This window comes from Saccopteryx bilineata, chromosome 4 (genome assembly GCF_036850765.1).
Source record: "Saccopteryx bilineata isolate mSacBil1 chromosome 4, mSacBil1_pri_phased_curated, whole genome shotgun sequence".
Classification (NCBI taxonomy): domain Eukaryota; kingdom Metazoa; phylum Chordata; class Mammalia; order Chiroptera; family Emballonuridae; genus Saccopteryx; species Saccopteryx bilineata.
In genome coordinates this window covers 245,253,937-245,273,896 of record NC_089493.1, presented here as the reverse complement: position 1 = coordinate 245,273,896, position 19,960 = coordinate 245,253,937, and the positions used below count along the sequence as shown (strand labels likewise).

The window sequence follows — 19,960 nt, the reverse complement described above, 5'->3', positions numbered from 1 at the left end:
GCCAAACAGTAGTAGAAAATATACTTGATTGATAAGCAAAAGCAAAACTACTGCTTAGGGAATGAGGAATAAACTCAAGACTTCTCACTTCAACTAACACCTCCACAGACTGCATTATCACTTCAGGCAAAGTGACATTTTCACATTATTTTTAATGGCAGGAATGCTTTCTTCCTGGGATTAATCTGCATAAAAGTGTTAGCCTTGGCACAACTTAAATATTTAATTGAAAGTTCATTTCCGCCTATAAGCAAAATGCCCCAATACTATGCAATAGTTATATGTCTATACATTAACCTTACCAATGATAGCCCAACTTTGTGTTTTAACTAATGACAAATTTTGCCCTCAGATAAGCACTTAACTCTCCCTTGACTATTACTAAATTACTTATCTTTATTATCTTAAGATATCCTGCATTTTAAAACAATGCTTACATTTCCAAGAGAGTTTTACATATATTACGATTCTTTGTAAGTTAAGGCAAAAACTAAATCACGGCAAATTCCCTTGCGTAGAAAAATGCCAAACCAGCAGCTAAAATAATTGTCAGGTACCGGTCTAGCCGGTGAACCACAAACGTCGCCAGTTATTGCAGGAGTTAAGTAATTTACAGCCAGTATGGAGGGGGGAAAGCCCCCCGTACTTGTGTCTCCTTCTCTAATAGGGAGTCACAAGAAAGTCAAACTGGGCAGTCGACCACGGATCGCAACCTGAGCGAGACTGGACAAAGCGTGCAGTTATCAAAAGCAGGAAGCTAAAGTTCCTGCGCGATGCGAGGATTACAGTGAAAAACAGGAGCCCATCTGTCCATAGAGGAAGAGGAAGAGGAAGAAGTCCACCGGGAAAGGCTGGGTGGCAAGGAGGTGGGGCTGCGAGCCCAACCAGCTGGGCTCTGTGGCCCTCAGAGGCTAACAGAAGTCGCGGGTGGCAGGCGGGCAAGAGCGCCAAAGGGCTGGCGGGCGCAGGTGGGCTGCTGCCGCCGGGCCGGCGAGGGCCCCGCACCGGGAAGTCTCCAGGGCCTCGCCCGCGCAGCCTGGAAGCCACCCAGGCAACAGACGGGCGGAGGAGCCGCCTAGCAGAGCCCCGGCGGAGGATGCGAGCGCGGTGGGAGTGAGCACCTGGCTCACACCCACCCGGAGGCTGACAGCCCGGGAGCGCGAGAAGGGCCGCGGCGCGCCCGAGGGAGTCGCCCTGAGGGCGCTGCCAGCCGCCGCCGACTCCCCCTGGCCCGCATCGGCGGCGGCGGGATACTCACGTAAGGCTGGTAGAACTTAGAGAGCCGCGGCTTCCCGTGGTTGTTGAAGATGAGGATCGCCTTGATCATGGCTGAGCCGGACTGACCCGGTGGGCGCTGGGGGCCAGGGCGGGGGCGGGAGCTCGAGCCTCGCCTCGGGATCTCGCCGGCGATCCTTCCCCACCCGCCCCCTCCCGCACGCGCGCGCGCCCCCGGTCGCGGGGCGGGGCCTGGGCGGGGCGGGACTTTGGGTGGGCGGGTCCGGGCGGGGCTGACGCGGAGGGAAGCGGAAACACTGCGGAGCACAGCCCACTTGCCAGAGCGGCGTCTGCGCACTCCCCTGTCAGCCGCAAGGTGGGCTGCTGTCACTTTCCCGAGGGGAAACTGTCGTTGCTGTTAATGGTCAGGGGTCTGCGACCGGCTCGACATAGAAGACCAAACTCACTGTTGTAGGGTTTGGTCTGCTAACTCCGGCGCCTGTTTAGCAACTCTCTCGGGCGCAAAGACCGCCCTCTGCACCCCCTGAGCTCCCCACTTCCGCTCTCCTCCCACCCGCAAGATGGCTGAGGAGCCGGAGACTGTGCTGCAGCTCCCTCCCTCAGGTGCGACGGACAGCGAAGGACCTGCAGAAGTCTCCCCAGGAACAGCCACTCCGGAGCCCCCTTCTTCGGCTGCAGTCTCCCCAGGGACAGAGGAACCTGCCGGTGACGCCAAGAAAAAAAGTAATTTTGAGAGTAGTTTATTTGTGGGCCGAGGCGGGAGGCTTTGATTGCTTCCCTGGCGGGTGTTTGACCAGTCAGGACAGAGGAGGTGTTCTTTTCGGCTTCGAAGAGCTTTGAATTGAGTGCTTCTCGGGAAAGCCATAGCCGGACACACCTTGCAGTGGGGTGCTCGCTGCTCGGCCGGCACAGCACTAGGACGCTGCCCTGGACTCTTCCTTGCGGCTGGCCAGACCGCTAACTCTTTAAAGCTGGCAGCAGAGTGGGATCTCGGTAGCTGCAGGTACTTAACACAGTATCTGGTTTTCTGAGTACTGATTTAAGATGATAGTGATAGTGAGTGACAAGTTTGGATTAGAATCCACGCCTTCTTTTATACCAATTGCGTGTGTGAACGTACTCCTTGAATAAAAAGGCTGCAATTTTATCCAGAATGAAGAATGTTAAGGGAAAACTAAAGGCAAAGACATAGCCTTTTTTTTTTCTTTTTTTTTTTTTTTTTTTTGTATTTTTCCGAAGTTGGAAACGGGGAGGCAGTCAGACAGACTCCCGCATGCTCCCGACCGGGATCCACCCGGCACCCCCACCAGGGGGCGACGCTCTGTTGCAACCAGAGCCATTCTAGTGCCTGAGGCAGAGGCCGCAGAGCCATCCTCAGCGCCCCAGCAATCTTTGCTCCAATGGAGCCTCGGCTGTAGGAGGGGAAGAGAGAGACAGAGAGGAAGGAGAGGGAGAGGGGTGGAGAAGCAGATGGGCGCCTCTCCTGTGTGCCCTGGCCAGGAATCGAACCCGGGACTCCCGCACGCCAGGCCGGCGCTCTACCACTGAGCAAACCGGCCAGGGCCAACATAGCCATTTTTTAAAAACCATTTTGGAACCTTTGTGAATCTTTTCATTGCTTGAACCAGCTGTCATCAACTCTTATTGTTTGAGAATTATTGATGTGAAATACTGTAGACATTCCTAAATTTCCTAAATTTATTTGTCATGTAGCGCTCTGCGTAGGGTTGCTTCTGAGATATGCAGCAAATCAGTACCTACAGTTCAAAGAGGTTGACCCTGAGCCTCAGACAGATTTTCTCAGTCCAGAGTCAGTGTAGGTGTGTTTTCTATCAACAATCTCAGGGCCTCGGGTGGAACTTGTATCTTTTGCTGTCTCTTCTGCCATGGAGGATAATTGTCTCTTCCAGGACTGTCCCCCTTTATTTAGACTGCCTCTACATTTGGAGAAAATCTATTCTGTCATTTCTACATGATGTACTATTAGAGAAACAAACCTTTGATTATTTTTATAGAAAACCACTAGAATTTTCTGAAGAATTTCATGTGTTTTAAGATCTTTTTTCTTTTTTTCTTCCATTGTATTATAAGCAGGGACAGACTTTCAAAGGGGTTGTTTTAAGCTCTAACAATCTTAGTCAAAAGTTACTGCTTGACCCTGATTCGTGGTGGCACAGTGGATAGAGTGTCAACCTAGAATGCTGAGAACCCAAGTTGGAAACCCCAAGGCCCCTGGCTTGAGCCGCGGGATTGCTGGTTTAATCATGGGATCATCACAATGATCCTATGGTCTTTGCCTTGAGATCCCCCGTCAAGGCACATATGAGAAGCAATCACTGAATAACTAAAGTGACACAACTAGAAGTTGATGCTTCTCATCTCTCTTCCTCTCTGTCTCTCCCCCCAAAAAGTTACTACTTAACCGTGAAGATAGCTTGGTAAAACAGTGGCTAAAAAATAATGACCCGCAGCTGGGATATGGCCTGAGGTTATATGGCATGTTTTCTTTGGTCTGCACAGTATGTGTGTTTGAGTTTATTGGGGTGACACTGGCTCCTATGAGCATTTGTTCACCTCTCTGATATAAAACTTAGTTTCTAACTATTGAATTTCTACCCTGAAATTGTCATTCTTTTTTGAGGCCCTCTTCTGATGAAAGAACAAATGCTCCACTTCTGGTTTAATCTATGAAAGAACAAAGATTATTGCAGCAAACCAAGATAATTGGTCCGGCCTCAATTAGGATCACCTGGGGAGCTTCTGAATTTATCTATGCCAAGACCCTACTTCCAAAGATTCTGATTTAATTGGTGTGGACACCTGAATTCTTATAAATTCAATGTTCCTCCAGTCGATTCTAATGCATTTCTAGAGTTGAGAACTACAAGCAAATCACCCTTAAATTTTTTTTAAAAGTAGTTATAATTAAAATAAATGTTTCCAGCCCTAGCTAGATAGCTCCGTTGGTTAGAGAGCATCATCCTAAAGCACAGAGGTTGCTGATTCAATCTCTGGTCAGGGCACATACAGGAGCACTTGATGCTCCTGTCTCTCAGTCTCCCTTCCCTCCCACCCCCACCCCCTGTCTCTCTCACTGAAATCAGTAAAATAACAACCAAAAAATAAATGTTTCCTTCTTTAGCTCCTTGCTCTTCCAATTTTTTTCTTCAATAGTACAATTCAATATTTGTACTACTTTAGTAGTACAACTTGGAGTCTATCTGCCTCCCCGCTTCTCACTTAAGAAAAATTTAAATAATAATAATGATGTGCTTGGCCTGTGGTGGTACACCCTGTTGTTGATAGCCCCAGGGGATTGAGGGGGCATGGAAGGTGAGTTATTCAAAATGCCCGCATTTACCTTCCAATTCATTCCTATTCCCTGACCTAGATACCTGAAGCTAGAATTAGTAAGTGGAGGAAGAAAGATGAACTTGTATCAGAAAGAATATTGTGTGCATTATGTGTTCTCAGTGCCTTCATTTCAAGGATAAACTTGAATAAATTGATCTCTGACTCTATTGGGTCCCAATCTTTAATACCAAAGAATGGGAAAAGTGGGATGTTATCAAATAGAATTAACCTTAGGGGGTAACAATGCAGTATTTTGCTTTTAGTGTTGCTTTTATTTGTAGGTAGACTTTTTTTTTTTTAAGTATTGTAACTTTAGGAGTCAGATTCATAGTTAGAGTTTGTATTTTGGCTTATTGAAACCTTTAATTTCTCTAACTGAAACTTTTTGGCCACTAGTTATTGTATTTTATTTCTAGTAATTATTGTGTTCCTCTATTTAAAAGATTATTGTAGAAAACTTGGCAGTAACAAAAAGCACAAAAAAAGCAAATAATAATCACCTATAAAGTCGCAAATGTATGTGCCATATTTACATGAATATGTGCTTATGATGGTTTTAATGAAATTGAGGTATTATACATGTTTTTTTATATTTAGTATATTTTGATAACTTTCATACTGTTAAATATGCTTTTGTATGTTTTACTTAATGGCAGTTTATAATCTTCAGGTTCGATAAGTATGAGTTTTGAGCTGATACTGGTTTAAATTATTTACATGTATTAACTCATTTAATTCTCAAAACAACCTAATGAGATAGGTACTATCGTACTCATTTTACCAATGAAAGAACTGTGGTACAGAAAGATGAAAAAACTTACCCAGATATATCATATATACTTAGCAAGTGGCAGAACCAGGATTTTGAACCCAGGAGTTTAGAGTGTGTACTCTACTGAAATATAAATTCTAGTACAGGCATAATATCCTTTATTTAACCAGTCCCCTCTGAATATCCTTGGATATTTAGCTTTACCAGTTTTTTTTCAAATAAAAATAAATGTTTCAACAAAGGTGACGTCCTTCTAAGTGAATCTTTTTACATTTCATATTTTATTAGACTAGATTCTGAGAGTTGTTATTAATATTATTGAGTCAGAGTATAGCTTTTTAAGTATTTGGTAATGTAGTACCATATTCTTTAGAAAGGGTGTACCATTTTGTATTTCCAACAGTAGTATTGTCAATATTATTATTCTTATTTTTACTGATTTGATAGGTGAAAAAGGCCATGACATTTTATATTTTTAAAATATATTTTTAGATATTCTTTGGGGGCTATTATTAAAATGAATTTTAAGGATTCATGGGGAGACCTTTGTGGACTATGGAATCGGGGGGAAAAAATAAATATGACAGAATAAATCTTACCTAACATTTGTACATCTTAAGAGATACCTCCAGTTTCATAAATATATATGTGTGTAGATTAAAGGTTTATTTTTTTCAAAAATAGTTTATATCATAATCACTTCAGAGCTTTTCCATGTAATTGTCAATTTTTTTCCTGTTATAGTTGATATTCTCCTAAAGGCTGTGGGAGACACCCCTATAATGAAAACAAAGAAGTGGGCTGTCGAGAGAACCCGAACCATCCAAGGACTCATTGACTTCATCAAAAAGTTCCTGAAACTTGTGGCTTCAGAACAGTTGGTATGAAACCAATGGTGAATATTTCCCTATAATAATTCACAGCAGTTACTAGACAACAATGAATAACAGTTGTATATACATAGAAATATAGAGAGAGGCACATATGTTATTTCAGTAATGTTCTTTTATTTTTTGGTGAAATTTCTGTACTTTATTCTCTGGGGAACCCTGAAGTGAAATGAATTTTAAATTTACTTTTATATTGTGAACTGATTGTTTTTACCTACTGTGTTGATTGTTTTTCTCAAAAAGTCACTGAATGTGCATGTAGAGAGGTCTGTCATAGAACATTAATATGGAAATTTTTAGGCTTTAAAATGTATTTTGATATCAGTATTGCTTCTCTCCCATTCTTGAGGTAAGCAGTATATCTTTTCCATATGTTGTAGAAAAAACTGAGAAATATTCTTATTTCATATTATAGTAAATGTTAAGCACTTCATGGTAGCAGTTGTAAAGATTAATATTTTAAATGCCTCTGGTTTTCAACTTGCTATTTACAGAAATTTAAACATCTACATGTATTTGGAATGTTGTTGCATGTTAGGATATCAGACATCTTTATCTACAAATCACATCCTGGTCAATATTAATACTGATCTAAGAGTTTGCCACTAAGTGGCTCTCACAAAAGAAACATGGGCACAAGAATAAGTACAAGATAGGTCAATCACTAGAAGTTATTTGAGATAAGAATAGCATAGAGCCAGGGATTTCTCCAAAGGAATTTGTTTAGAAAAAGTATTGGGAATATTTGAGTTTTGCAGTAGAACATCTCCCTCTCCCTCTATGCTGATCAGAGTAAGAAAAGTATCTGTTTTATAGGAGAGCCATATAGAATTTAATTATATGTCAATTCCTGACTGGATAGCTCAGTTGGTTAGAGCATCATCCTGATGCGCAAAGGTTGCCAATTTGATTCCTGGCCAGGGCATGTACAGAAACAGATTGAAGTTTCTGTCCGTCTGTTTCTCTCCCTTCCTTTCTCTCTAAGATCAATCAATCAATTAATCAATCAACTTTAAAAAAATTAATTCAGAAAGGGTCAAGGAGATTATAGTGTCATCCACATGCATATGGTAGCTAAAACCTCAGGAGCAGAGGACCTTTCATTGAGTCCAAGTCTAAATGGAAAAGTCAGGGAAACGAGGACATACACTTGAGAGAAATGAGCAGTGGCTATATCTCTGAGTGAAGAGTTGGAGAGGTAGGAAACCAGAGGAATACCAAGTAATTAAGACATTACTTTGATAAACTTATAGATAGAAGAAAAGATGATGCTATGTTCTGTTAATGTTAGAGTCCTGGCATTTTGTATTGCTTATATCCAGTAGTCTGAAAGGACTAGATTAATAGCTACATGGATTAGGTTAAACTATGTAAAATTGTCATTACAGCCATTTTAAACTATAAAAACAGCAGTTTCATGTGGTTCAACCGTAAACCTCTGTAGTGAATCTAATTTTCCCTTTCCATTTATGCAATAAGAAACATGAACAAAAGTAATGATTTTGTTACTTTTGTGGATTAAACTAGCACTTACATCTTCTGGCTTTTATCATAGCTGCACCCTACATTATTTTTGCAAAATGGGTGTTAAAGGAAAAATAATAGTGGCCCTGGCCAGTTGTCTCAGTGGTAGAGTGTCAGCCTGGCATGTGGATGTTCCAGGTTCGATTCTCAGGGCACTTAGGAGAAGGAACCATCTGCTTCTCCACCCCTTCACTTCTCCCTTCTCTCTATCTCTCTCTTCTCCTACAGCTATGGCTCAGTTGTAGCAAGTTGGCCCCCAGTGCTGAGGATGGCTCCATGGCCTCTCCTCAGCGCTAAAATAGCTTGGTTGCCAAGCAACGGCCCTAGATGGGCAGAGCATCTCTGATATGGGGCTTGCCAGGTGGATCCTGATTGGATCCGCATGCGGGAGTCTGTCTGTCTGCCTCCCCACTCTCACTTAAGAAAAATTTAAATAATGATAACAGTGATGATGTGTCTGGCCTGTGGCACACTGCATAAAGTGTCAATCTGGAATGCTGAGGTTGCTGGTTCAAAACCCTGGGCTTGTTTGGTCAAGGCACATACGGCAAGCAGTCAGTGAACAACTAAAGTGAAACAGCTATGAATTGATACTCCCCCCTTTCTCTCTCTGTAAAACCAATAAATAAAATTAAAAATAATAATAGGGATTTGGGGAAGACAGAAGTGGTATTAGAAGGCGTAATCTTTAGCTTCCCACAAAAACATAGTCAAGTCGATAGCAAAGCCAAAAACCCATGATCAGTATTTATAACAAAACTAGATAACAAAGTAACCTCATGAGCCTTAAAACCCAAATTTGTGAGGACAAACCACCAACAGCTGCAGGATTTGTGTGGCATCAGCTAACGTGTTGAAAGAAGGTAGTAAGCAACGGATTGGCACCTGACAATGCCAAGAAAGGAAGAACCTGGAAATAGCTAACCAGGTATTCACTGAAAAGTACAACGGTCAGTTTTTTTTTTGTTTGTTTGTTTTGTGACAGAGACAGAGAGGGACAGATAGGAACAGAGATAAGAAACATCAATTCTTTGTTTATGGAACTGTAAGTGTTCATTAACTGCTTTCTCATATGTGCCTTGACCTGAGGGCTACAACAGAACGAGTGACCTCTTGCTCAAGCCAGTGACCTTGGGCTTCAAGCCAGTGACCATGGGGTCATGTCTATGATACCATGCTCAAGCCACCAACCCCGTGCTCAAGCTGATGACCTCAGGGTTTTAAACCTGGGTCCTCCACATCCCAGTAAAAAAATTCTATCCATTGTGCCACTGCCTGGTCAGGCTGCAGTAGTCAGTTTTATGAATAGTAGTTAAGAGGGTTCTCTCCAATAGCAAGTAATTACCATATATCTTCCCTATGGAGGGCTGAAGGGACTGGACCAGTCTAGTCTGGAAGAGCACTCAAAAAAGATTCAGTAAGGTTCCTTCCCTTCCAGAACAAGACCCCACACTGAGGAAGAGCATCTAGAAGTGAAACAATTGAACAAGGTAGGAGGAACATGAGAGAGGAAGGAAAAGACAAAGACCAGGTCAAACTGGAGGAGAACAGAACCAGGAGTCTCAGAAAGCAGGCTTCCATATTGTTGGACATTGTACCCCCCCCCCCAAAAAAAAAAAAAACAGAAGAGGGAGTTCTGTGGAGTTAGAAAAACTATACTAACTGCATTCTAAAAGTTGAAGAGAACTTACTCATATAAAAACAACAGAAAAATATCAAGGTCAAATTTCATACAATGTTATTGAAAAAAGAAAAGTAATAACATTGCTGACGATAGTAAAAGCATGCTAGAAAAATGTGCCTACAATATGGGTCAATAATTGTAACTTACTATATTTTCCCATGTATAAGACACTCCCATGTACTGATATAAGACGCACCTTAATTTTGAGGCCCAAAATTTGAAAAAAAATGTATTACATAAAGTTATTGAACTCGTTTTATTCATCATAAAATTCATACAACTCCTCATCACTGTCAAAACTGCCATCGTTAACTTGTCCTCATCTGTGTCTTATGACGAATCACTATCTTCGTGTCAATGCTCTATCCACTGTGCCACCACAGGCCAGGCACGAATCACTATCTTCGTGTCAATGCTCTATCCACTGTGCCACCACAGGCCAGGCACGAATCACTATCTTCAACAATGAGTGCAAAAGCAAGCGTGAAAAAGCAGGAAATGCAAGTAAAAAAATCTACAACCACTGTATAAGAGGCATCCAGTTTATAGACCCCAAATTTTTCGAAAAACAGTGCGTCTTATACATGGAGAAATACGGTATTATTTCAAAACAAGCTAAAATATTAAGAAAATTAGGCAGGACATGAAATAACAACATAAATCAGCATTTGTAAAATTCAAAGTGACAGAACTCAGCAAAAGAATTATAAATTATTTCAGAAATGAACATTAAACTAGAAGGAGCAAGAGCAAATAAACAATAAATAATGTATTAAAAAATAGAATGCAAAAGAGAATTTTTTTAATTTAAAAAAAGGAAAGGTAAAAATGATTTGAGAAAATGGGACATATTGAGTATTAAGAAAGGGGAGTGAAGACATGGCTAACAGAAGTCCCTGAAGAAAAAAACCAAAGCAGAGGAACAAAACAAATATTTAAAACTATATTCAAAGAAAATTTTTTTTAAAAGATTAGAGACTACATTTTAAAAATATACCATATTTTTTGCTCCATAAGTTGCACTTTTTCCCCAAAAAAGTCTTGAGCGAAAAAAATGGTATTTTATTAAATATTTTAACACTCCATTTGGTTCAGAATATTTTTTTTTTCTTATTTTCCTCCTTAAAACCTTAGCCGTCTCTTATGGTCAGGTGTGTCTTATGGAGCGAAAAATACGGTACTCAGGAATATCAGCCCAGAATAACAAACATCAAGACACATTCTGGTAAAATTATTGGACTTGAAATAAAAAAACAAACAATTCTTTGGACATCTAAGGAAAAAAAGAGGACATGACTTAGAAAGAAAATTAGGCTGTCATCAATCTTTGACAGCAAAGATACAAAGGAAGAAAGTGCAAAATAAGAATTTTATATACAACAAAACTAACTTTTAATCAGGGCACTAACTATTAATAATGTACCAGACTGAGGGAATACTATTCCCATGAACCCTTCTGAAGAATTTACTAGAGACAGAACTTTATAACAACAAACTATATAGAGGGACATCAACATAAAGACTGTGATTTAAAAACAAAGTCATGGCCTGGCCAAATAGCTTGGTTGGTGAAAGAATTGTCCCAAAGCTCAGAGGTTGCCGGTTCAGTGCCCAGTCAGAGCACATACAGGAGCAGATGTTTCTGTCTCTTCCCTCCCTTCCTCTCTCACTAAAGTCAATAAATAAAAGTTTTTTCAAAAGTTGCTATTCTTTAAAACTAAAATAATTTTATCTTCCCAACTTCTAGCATTTAGCAAAATAGATTTGCATTTGAAATTGTAACTTCTGTAGCCTGACCTGTGGTGGTGCAGTGGATAAAGCGTTGACCTGGAAAACTGAGGTCACCGGTTCAAAACCCTGGGCTTGCCTGGTCAAGGAATATATGGGAGTTGATGCTTCCTGCTCCTCCCCCCTTTCTCTCTCTCTCTCTCTCTCTCTCTCTCTCTCTCTCTCTCTCATTCTAACTCTCTCTCTTCTCTAAAATGAATAAATAAATAAAAATTAAAAAAAAAGACATTGTAACTTCTGTAGAATTTTAAACTAGCTGAATTGCTTTTATTTAATTAAAGTCACTTTCAGTTCCTGACTCCTGTTTCAAATCACAGTGAGTTCCTGTAGTTCTGCATTTACTCTACTGTCCTCTTAACATTAAAACCATCATTGGCCCTGGCAGGTTGGCTCAATGGTAGAGTGTCAGCCAGGTGTGCAGGAGTCCCGGGTTCGATTCCTGGCCAGGGCACACAGGGGAAGCGCCCATCTGCTTCTCCACCCCTACCCCTCTCCTTCCTCTCTGTCTCTCTCTTCCCCTCCCGCAGCCAAGGCTCCATTGGAGCAAAGATGGCCCGGGCGCTGGGGATGGCTCTGTGGCCTCTGCCTCAGGCGCTAGAGTGGCTCTGGTCGCAACGTGGCCACGCCCAGGATGGGCAGAGCATCGCCCCCTGGTGGGCAGAGCATCGCCCCATGGTGGGCGTGCCGGGTGGATCCCGGTCGGGCGCATGCGGGAGTCTGTCTGACTGTCTCTCCCTGTTTCCAGCTTCAGAAAAAATGAAAAAAAAAAATAAATAAAAATAAATAAATAAATAAAAATAGTATCTACCAGCCAACTATTTTAATGTTATTGGGTTTAAATACTATGTTAAACCCAGGACATTTTAGTCTTAGAATTTGACTATAGACAAAGGAAAAGTGAGCATGTTACCTGAAAATAATGTTTTGTTTTCTAAAAATAAAATTATCAAAAGCTACTTTGATACTGTGACTTTTTATTTCAGTATCTTTGGGAAGTTTTAAAGTATAGATTTCTCCTACTATCAGAAAGAATAGTATTTCTTTAAAATTTTTTATTTATTGATTGATTTTAGTGAGAGAGGAAGGGGGAGAGAGAGGCGAACAGGATCATAGATCTGTTCCTGTATGTCCCCTGACCGGGGATTGAACCAGCAACCTCTGGGCTTCAGGACGATGGTCTAACCAACCAAGCTATTCAGCCAGGGCTGAGAAAAGAGTATTTCTGTGAAACCTTTCCTAAGCCAAAATGGCATAAAGCAAAGAAGCCAATTACCATTAATTTTTATGGAAAAATTTTGAGCATACCCAGATCCCCCAAAATAATCTACCAAATCATACTAAATACACTTAATTATATCCAGTGTTATGCTAAGCATAAAACATTAATGAGCTCTCAGGCTATCTCATATCTTTAGGATACATCTTGCTAACAGATACACAAAATAAATCAAGATAAAGCATAGATGCTCACAGACACATTCCAGAGCTATGGTGGCTTGATGCTCAGTATAGTTCCTGGTGAATGAAAGAGCTTGGCAGAGCCAGTCTCACTGCTTTTATAATGGCTCACTACAAAACATGTTGAATGTTATTTTCGCTTTCTCAGAAAAGCAAAATCCTCTTTGGATTTCTTCAGTTAGTGAAAACACGTACTAATGTAGGTGTTTCATAATATGAACTTTCAAAAAGCAGAGGATGCCTATACTAGAATGTTTTAATAACAGAAACATTGAACAGTGAATTCTTTAAAGAACAAAGTTATAAGGACATTAGGTTTCAATTATGTTACATTTTTCTATCTTATTTGACTACAAGTGATAGTCTGTGTTTAGTACCTTTAAGAGTTTTCAATGTTGGTAAAGGTTAAAAAAAATGCAACCATGTATGTCATTTACCCAAGAAAAACACTATCACAAATAATAGATTTTCTGATTTTAGGCTATGTTTGTGAAATTTTATTAGGAAAAATTCTGTCTTTACTTGAAATGAGTAATCGGGAAACTCATAGTTTTTGTGTGTGTGTTTTTTAATTTATTAACTGTTAAAAGACAGGAGAGAGAGAAAGAGGAGGGAGAAGCAGGAAACATCAACTCATAATAGTTGCTTCCTGTATATGCTTTGACCAGACAAGCCCAGGGTTTTGAACCAGTGACCTCAGTGTTCCAGGTAGACGCTTTATCCACTGTGCCACAACAGGTCAGGCATGTAATTGGGAAAAATAATAATTTTTGATAATTTCTTGAATAAACCTTCAAAAACTATTTGTAAAAACAATATTTAAAAGATTCTTAATTATAATAAGTGGGAACCACTATTCTAAGAGCAAAAATTCTTTTTTATTCCTCCAGGAAAGAGTTATGATATAAAGATCTCATTAGTTGACTTAATTTATGAGAATTAGTCAAAGGAATTTAGGAAAGCTTTCTTGAATTCCAAAGATGAAAAATATGAAATAGCTGGCTGATTGGACCCTAGAAAATGCAAATTAATCAGGATACCATTAAAACTGAGTTGCCTTTTTTTTTTCTTGCAGTTTATTTATGTGAATCAGTCCTTTGCCCCTTCTCCTGACCAAGATGTTGGAACCCTCTATGAGGTAAAACAATCGCTTAATGGAAGGTGCACATCTGTGAAGAGTATGATTATTAATTCATATTATTGTTTTCAGACATGTATTCTTAATTGCCTCTCAGAAAAAGAGAGATTACTATCTTGTTTTCTGTTATATCTCTGACACTTTGCACATAGCTGGATCTCAAATTATATGGTGATTAAAGAATTAAGGAATGAACAATACAAACAGAAGATGACTTTGATGTATGCCCAGAAAGTAAGGTCTTCTTTTTGGCCTAATTTGTTTCTTCTACATTGTTTATATAATCAGTAATCCAGATTTACCTCTAAAAAATTTTAAAGGAGACTACGTAAAAATGACTTCATTCGACATTCTTACAGATTCGTGCTAATAATATAGTATTCACATAGCACCACTGGTAGAGAACAGTACTATATACTGTACATTACGATAAAGATGTAGAGAAGGGACAACATTAAAATATGTACGCCCATCTATGCCTATGATGTTTAAAGGACAGGTTTTATTAAACATGATTACTGATATGTGTCTGATAGCAACTTGCATCTCTTGAAAGAAATAGCATTATAGATAATTTATACATACATGTATGAGGACACTTTTGATACATATAACTTTTTTCTTAGTTTCATTTCAGAACAACAGAAATTAAGTTTCTTTTATTTCCTTTTTTTCTTTCTGTAGTGTTTTGGCAGTGATGGTAAACTGGTACTACACTACTGCAAATCTCAGGCATGGGGATGAACTACAAAGAAAAAGATCTTGATAACTAAAATGAATCTTCACAAAGAAAACAGCACTGAAAAGTTTGATACTTGTGGCAAGAGACTTGTGGACATGATCTACTCCGCATGTTATCTGCTGTGACCCATGTTTATGCATTTAAAAAAATCCTAGATTAGACAGACAAAAATGTAATTTGCATTAACACAGAAGTCATCATAAAAAATTGACATTAGAGTATACCTAGTACTACAAGTATTGCTCCAGATATGCCTCCAAGATATTGAAAAGGAGACTCAGATTGTAAAGCTTTTCTGCCAGTTCTCAAAATGACTGAAATTGTTACTTGTAGAATTAGTGCTTTGCTGATTATTTTTACACTGTAAAACTCAATATAATTTACTCAAGGATTCTTTGTACTTTTTCTGGGAAGTTCAATTTGTTTGAGGTATGGGATATGCCTATTCTCATTTACACTTATACCTACCTACACTATTATCTTATTAAATAAAATTTCATTGATGGCCTGGCTTTATACCTCACCTAGTCCAGTAGAGGGCAGCCCAGCTCACAGAAAGAGGCAGTTTGGTTTTACATCTTTGCCAGATGATAATGGTGAAAAAAGTTGTTCCTTTCATTTCTAGCAAACATCTAGCCAAGAGAGCATGTATGTTGATACACTGGAAGACTGCTTTAGAGAATATGCATGGTTTAGATTTAATTATTTTATTGGGAAACTAAAGGAATTTCATAAATTTTGGACAAATGAGTCATTATAGCTCTTTTTTTAAATTTTATTTTATTATTATTATTATTTTTTTTTTATAGAGACAATGAGTCAGAGAGAGGGATAGACAGGGACAGACAGACAGGAACGGAGAGAGATGAGAAGCATCAATCATTAGTTTTTCATTGCACGTTGCAACACCTTAGTTGTTCATTGATTGCTTTCTCATATGTGCCTTGACCTCGGGCCTTCAGCAGACGGAGCAACCCCTTGCTGGAGCCAGTAACCTTGGGTTCAAGCTGGTGGGCTTTTGCTCAAACTAGATGAGCCGCGCTCTAGCTGGAGACCTCGGGGTCTCGAACCTGGGTCCTCTGCATCCCAGTCCGAGGCTCTATCCACTGTGTCACTGCCTGGTCAGGCTCATTATAGCTCTTTCAGTCCTATCGTTTGATGATTCTTAAGTCCCAGTGATTATAGCTGTGGTGGTATTCTGTCTCTTATTTGTACAGTATTAAAAGCATTCAAGTGAACATGGCAACATCTTTGAATTTTTTATAATGCATTATTCAACTTGAAGATGCTCAAATAACAGGAAAAAAAAGCCTTAGTTCTTACATGTATTTCATGCTGTAACTAAAAGTACCTTTTTTCTATTGTTATAGACTGGTAATTGAAGTAAGATTTAACTTTTTGTTCATTCTGTATTAGTAATGCAGCATTAAAAAAGCATTCGAATAAACTGGAATGTCTAAACAAGATCTAAGGTGTGTACAAGAATACTAAGTGTTTATTTTCAAAGGTAATGGACATGGTATGATATTTCCAAAGGACTAAGAATTACACTTATGTCCCTTAAGTCCTAAAATATACCTTTGCTTAATGATCTGCCATGCATTAGCATTAGGGGATGCTAAGGAACAATTCAGTTTACAGTGATGAAATCACTATTCAGTTCTCATTTTCTGTCCAAGAATGACGTCTTAAGTCCCCTTACCCTAATATTTCTGTGTAATAAATTAATACAGCTAGTAGTTAGCACTGGAATAATACAGGTTGAATTGTGCGTGTTAATCTTGTAAGACTGGGTAAGAAATTTGTATATATGTTAAAAACTGGAAAGTGTTTTCAAGTCAGGTTGGAAATGGGAAAAATTTGTTCTCTTGCTCTGTCCATTTACTGTTTACTGAAGGATGAATATATTTATATGCATATATATTGAATAGCAAAAAATGTGTTTAACTTAATTTGTCACCTGACCAGGTGGTGGTGCAATGACTAGAGCATCGGACTGGGACATGGAGGACCCAGGTTCGAAACCCCAAGGTCGCTGGCTTGAGCACGGGCTCATCTGGTTTGAGCAAAGCTCACCAGTTTGGACCCAAGGTCGCTGGCTTGAGCAAGGTGTCACTTGGTCTTCTGTAGCCCCCCAGTCAAGGCACATATGAGAAAGCAATCAGTGAACTAAGGTGCCACAACAAAGAATTGATGCTTCTTATCTCTCCTTTCCTGTCTGTCTGTCCCTGTCTGTCCCTCTCTCTGTCTCTGTCAAAAAACAAAACAAAAAAACAACTTAACTTGCCACTAAGATTTCAGGTAATGGAATGCTTACTGTCTCAATAATCAAAACTACTTGAGTTTGAATTTATGACATCAATTTAATTGTTTATTTCTGATTTAAAGAACTTATTAGTTGATTAAATCTAAGGTTAGCTAAATATGTATATACCTTACTTGGTTTTTTTTCCTAATAATCTTGAAGAATATTTTATAGGGCATTACACTATTTCAACCCATATTTACGCTATTATCTCTTCAGCCTTACCCAAAGAATTCATCATTGTCTTCTAACTTTGCAACATTTAGTTGTAAGCCTGGATTCCCTAAGTTATTGGGTGGCCGGAACCTAATATGCAATTCACAAATATTTTTGCAGATGTCTGGTTAGAATTGTTAACTGCAGTTGAAGTTGGTGTGGGGAGGAGCATGAAAACAACCCTCAGGTTCTAGTTTGTTTTCTGTGTTTATGAGAAAATTGATGTCAGTAATGTCATGCTTTACCTTACTGTGCAAAGATGATCCACAGCACAGAGTGTATGTAATTATTAGAATATTGTCCTTCCATTTTTTAAGGTTTCTGTGCCAAGGACTTCATAACGAGTTCCTCATATTTAGCATATAAGGTAAGCTAAGAATTTTTGTAATCAAGATAAGATTGGATACTTTTTGGAATATGATTTTCTAGAAGTTTTAACCCTGAAGGGGCCTTAAACATTGTCTACTCTAATCAGACTAGAAACCTGAGAAAAGTGCAGGCTATGCCTTCAGTTTATATAGTATTAATCAAGTTTCGTAGTATGTAACCCAGTGGGAAAGTGCGATGTTCAAGGCGTATGAAAATCACCCTTTGTGCTGCTTCTACCTCATTTCCAAGGATTATACTGGGCAGGCTGGCACCAGGAGAGTCAATTACAGGCCATAAAGTATTCAGAAAGCAGTACAGCAGGTTTAGTCTTAGAAGTACTATTAATATTTCCCTACAATATTCAATCCGCACTGGATTATTCACCGTTCCCTGAAGGTGCCTTATTTTTTCTGTTCTTACATCTGCATATGTAATTCAGTTATGGAAGTGCACTTACCTACACCCCTTAAAATCATGCTTCTAATTCAGATTTTAACTCTTCCTATAGCTTATCTGAATCAGTGCAGGGAGAGGTACTCTCCTTCATAGGAACAGTTATAGCAAACTACCACTATTATAGCACTGCTGCATACGATCTTATAAGCATTGTGTCTAATACCCTTCATGATTATAATATTTCTGAAAATAGGGCTTTTCTGTTTTTTTATCAGGTGCCCAAACACACAATGGTACATTTCCTTACACATATCTAACCAGTAATTGATCATATATTGAGTGAATGAAATGAAGTGTGGCTTTTAACGTATGATTTAATTTTAAAAACAGTAAAGGAAATTTGTGTACAGTAGTCTTCCCTTACCCATGACCTAGGTCAGTGTGGTCTCCAACCTTTTTTGGGCCACGGACTGGTTTAATGTCAGAAAATATTTTCATGGACCGGCCTTTAGGGTGGTACAAATAAATGAATCACGTGACCGAGACAAGCGTCAAGAGTGAGTCAGACGGATGTAACAGAGGGAATCAGGTCATTTTTTGAAATAAAACATTGAGCCTGACCTGTGGTGGCGCAGTGGATAAAGCATCGACCCGGAAATGCTGAGGTCGCCGGTTCGAAACCCTGGGCTTGCCTGGTCAAGGCACATATGGTAGTTGATGCTTCCAGCTCCTACCCCCTTCTCTCTGTCTCTCCTCTCTCTTTCTGTCTCTCCCCCTCCTCTCTAAAATGAATAATAAAAAAATAAAATAAAACATCGTTCAGACTTAAATATAAATAAAACGGAAAATTATTCTTTCTCTGCGGACCGGTACCAAATGGCCCACGGACCAGTATCGGTCCGCGGCCCGGGGGTTGGGGACCACTGACCTAGGCAATTCCTGAAACCGTAGATAGTACTGAATCATATAGATACTATGTTTTTTCCATTACACACATACCTACAATAAAGTTTCCTTAATACATATTTATAAATTAGATATAGTAAGAGACTTAATAATAAAATAGAACTATTTTAACAATATTCTATAATAAAAGTTATGGTGTCTCAGACATTTTTCACCCTTGTGATGATGTGAAATGATAAAAAAAAATGCCTACATGATGAGATAGCCTCCCATATCAGCTAAAGCTGAAGACCTTACAAGGTCCTCTGTGATTTGCAGTCCCCACTTAAACACCCTGCATCTAGATCCATATTTATTTATATTACTCAAAAACTAAATTTGCTACCATCTTAGTACTGTACTGTTTCCTCCACTTGGAAACTTTCCCAGAAAACTACATGTCTCACACGCTTCAGTCCCTATTCAAATATCGCACCATCCAGAGTGTTCCCCTGAACTAAAATAACACTGTCAACCCTCCTTCCCCACCCCAGCTTTAGTTTATCTCCATTGTAAATTTTATACAGTATTTGTGTGTCCACCATGTGTGCTGTATGTAATACATATTTCTTGGTGGGTCTACCTGCCCCCCCCCCCCCATTAAAACATAAGCCCTCTGAGGGCAGAGACTTAGTTTTGTGAGCAGAGCCTGGCATGTATCAATAGTACATGATTTTTAAAATGCATTGAATGGATAGATACATATTTCCAGATCGCTGATTGCCTTCTGTGGATCCCCATGTCAATGACTGTCTTCAGATGTATAAATCATTGCCCCCAGGCAATGCAGAATACGATAGAACTATCTCTGGATCTATGTATTCCACTTACGTTGCTGAGCCTCTCTGCAACACATCACAAAAGGCATGCTTTCTACCCAAAGCCTTTTCTGAGCAGTGCTGATTGTACTTCCTCAGAACATTGTTAGCACAAGTAAATTTATACAGTATATAAACACAGACATAAAGGGTTGGGCAAAAGTAGGTTAAATTACCAGCCATCATCACCTGAGAGATAAATCATAAGGATACAAAATATGACAAATAATACAATAATTGTAATACAAGAATAAACTTTTGTGTACTCGCTACTGTATATATCAATAATACATTGAAAGTCTAGAAAAACCAGACTAGTCTTCCA

The 19,960-nt window shown here is 39.3% G+C and overlaps 2 protein-coding genes across 7 annotated transcripts in view; one reads left to right on the top strand and one right to left on the bottom strand.

Moving 5' to 3' along the window:
- Positions 1-1,391, bottom strand: part of AP3S1 (adaptor related protein complex 3 subunit sigma 1) — a 90,683-nt gene extending 89,292 nt beyond the window's left edge. For all 5 annotated transcript variants that reach the window (XM_066274121.1, XM_066274122.1, XM_066274125.1 and 2 more), the window contains exon 1: positions 1,259-1,391. In XM_066274121.1, coding sequence (XP_066130218.1) covers positions 1,259-1,327 — 69 coding nt within the window. In that variant the 5' untranslated portion in view covers positions 1,328-1,391. The remainder of the gene's footprint in view (positions 1-1,258) is intronic.
- ATG12 (autophagy related 12) lies at positions 910-15,098 on the top strand. Of its 2 annotated transcripts, none has more exons than XM_066274129.1 (5): positions 910-1,258; positions 1,797-1,959; positions 6,107-6,243; positions 13,782-13,844; positions 14,529-15,098. In XM_066274129.1, the coding sequence occupies exons 2-5, from the start codon at positions 1,797-1,799 to the stop codon at positions 14,586-14,588; spliced, it is 423 nt and encodes a 140-aa protein (XP_066130226.1). In that variant the 5' UTR covers positions 910-1,258; the 3' UTR covers positions 14,589-15,098. The 2 variants fall into 2 exon arrangements, with proteins under 2 accessions (XP_066130226.1, XP_066130225.1); XM_066274128.1 differs by having other exon boundaries at positions 1,226-1,347.
- Positions 15,099-19,960: the final 4,862 nt, after the last annotated feature.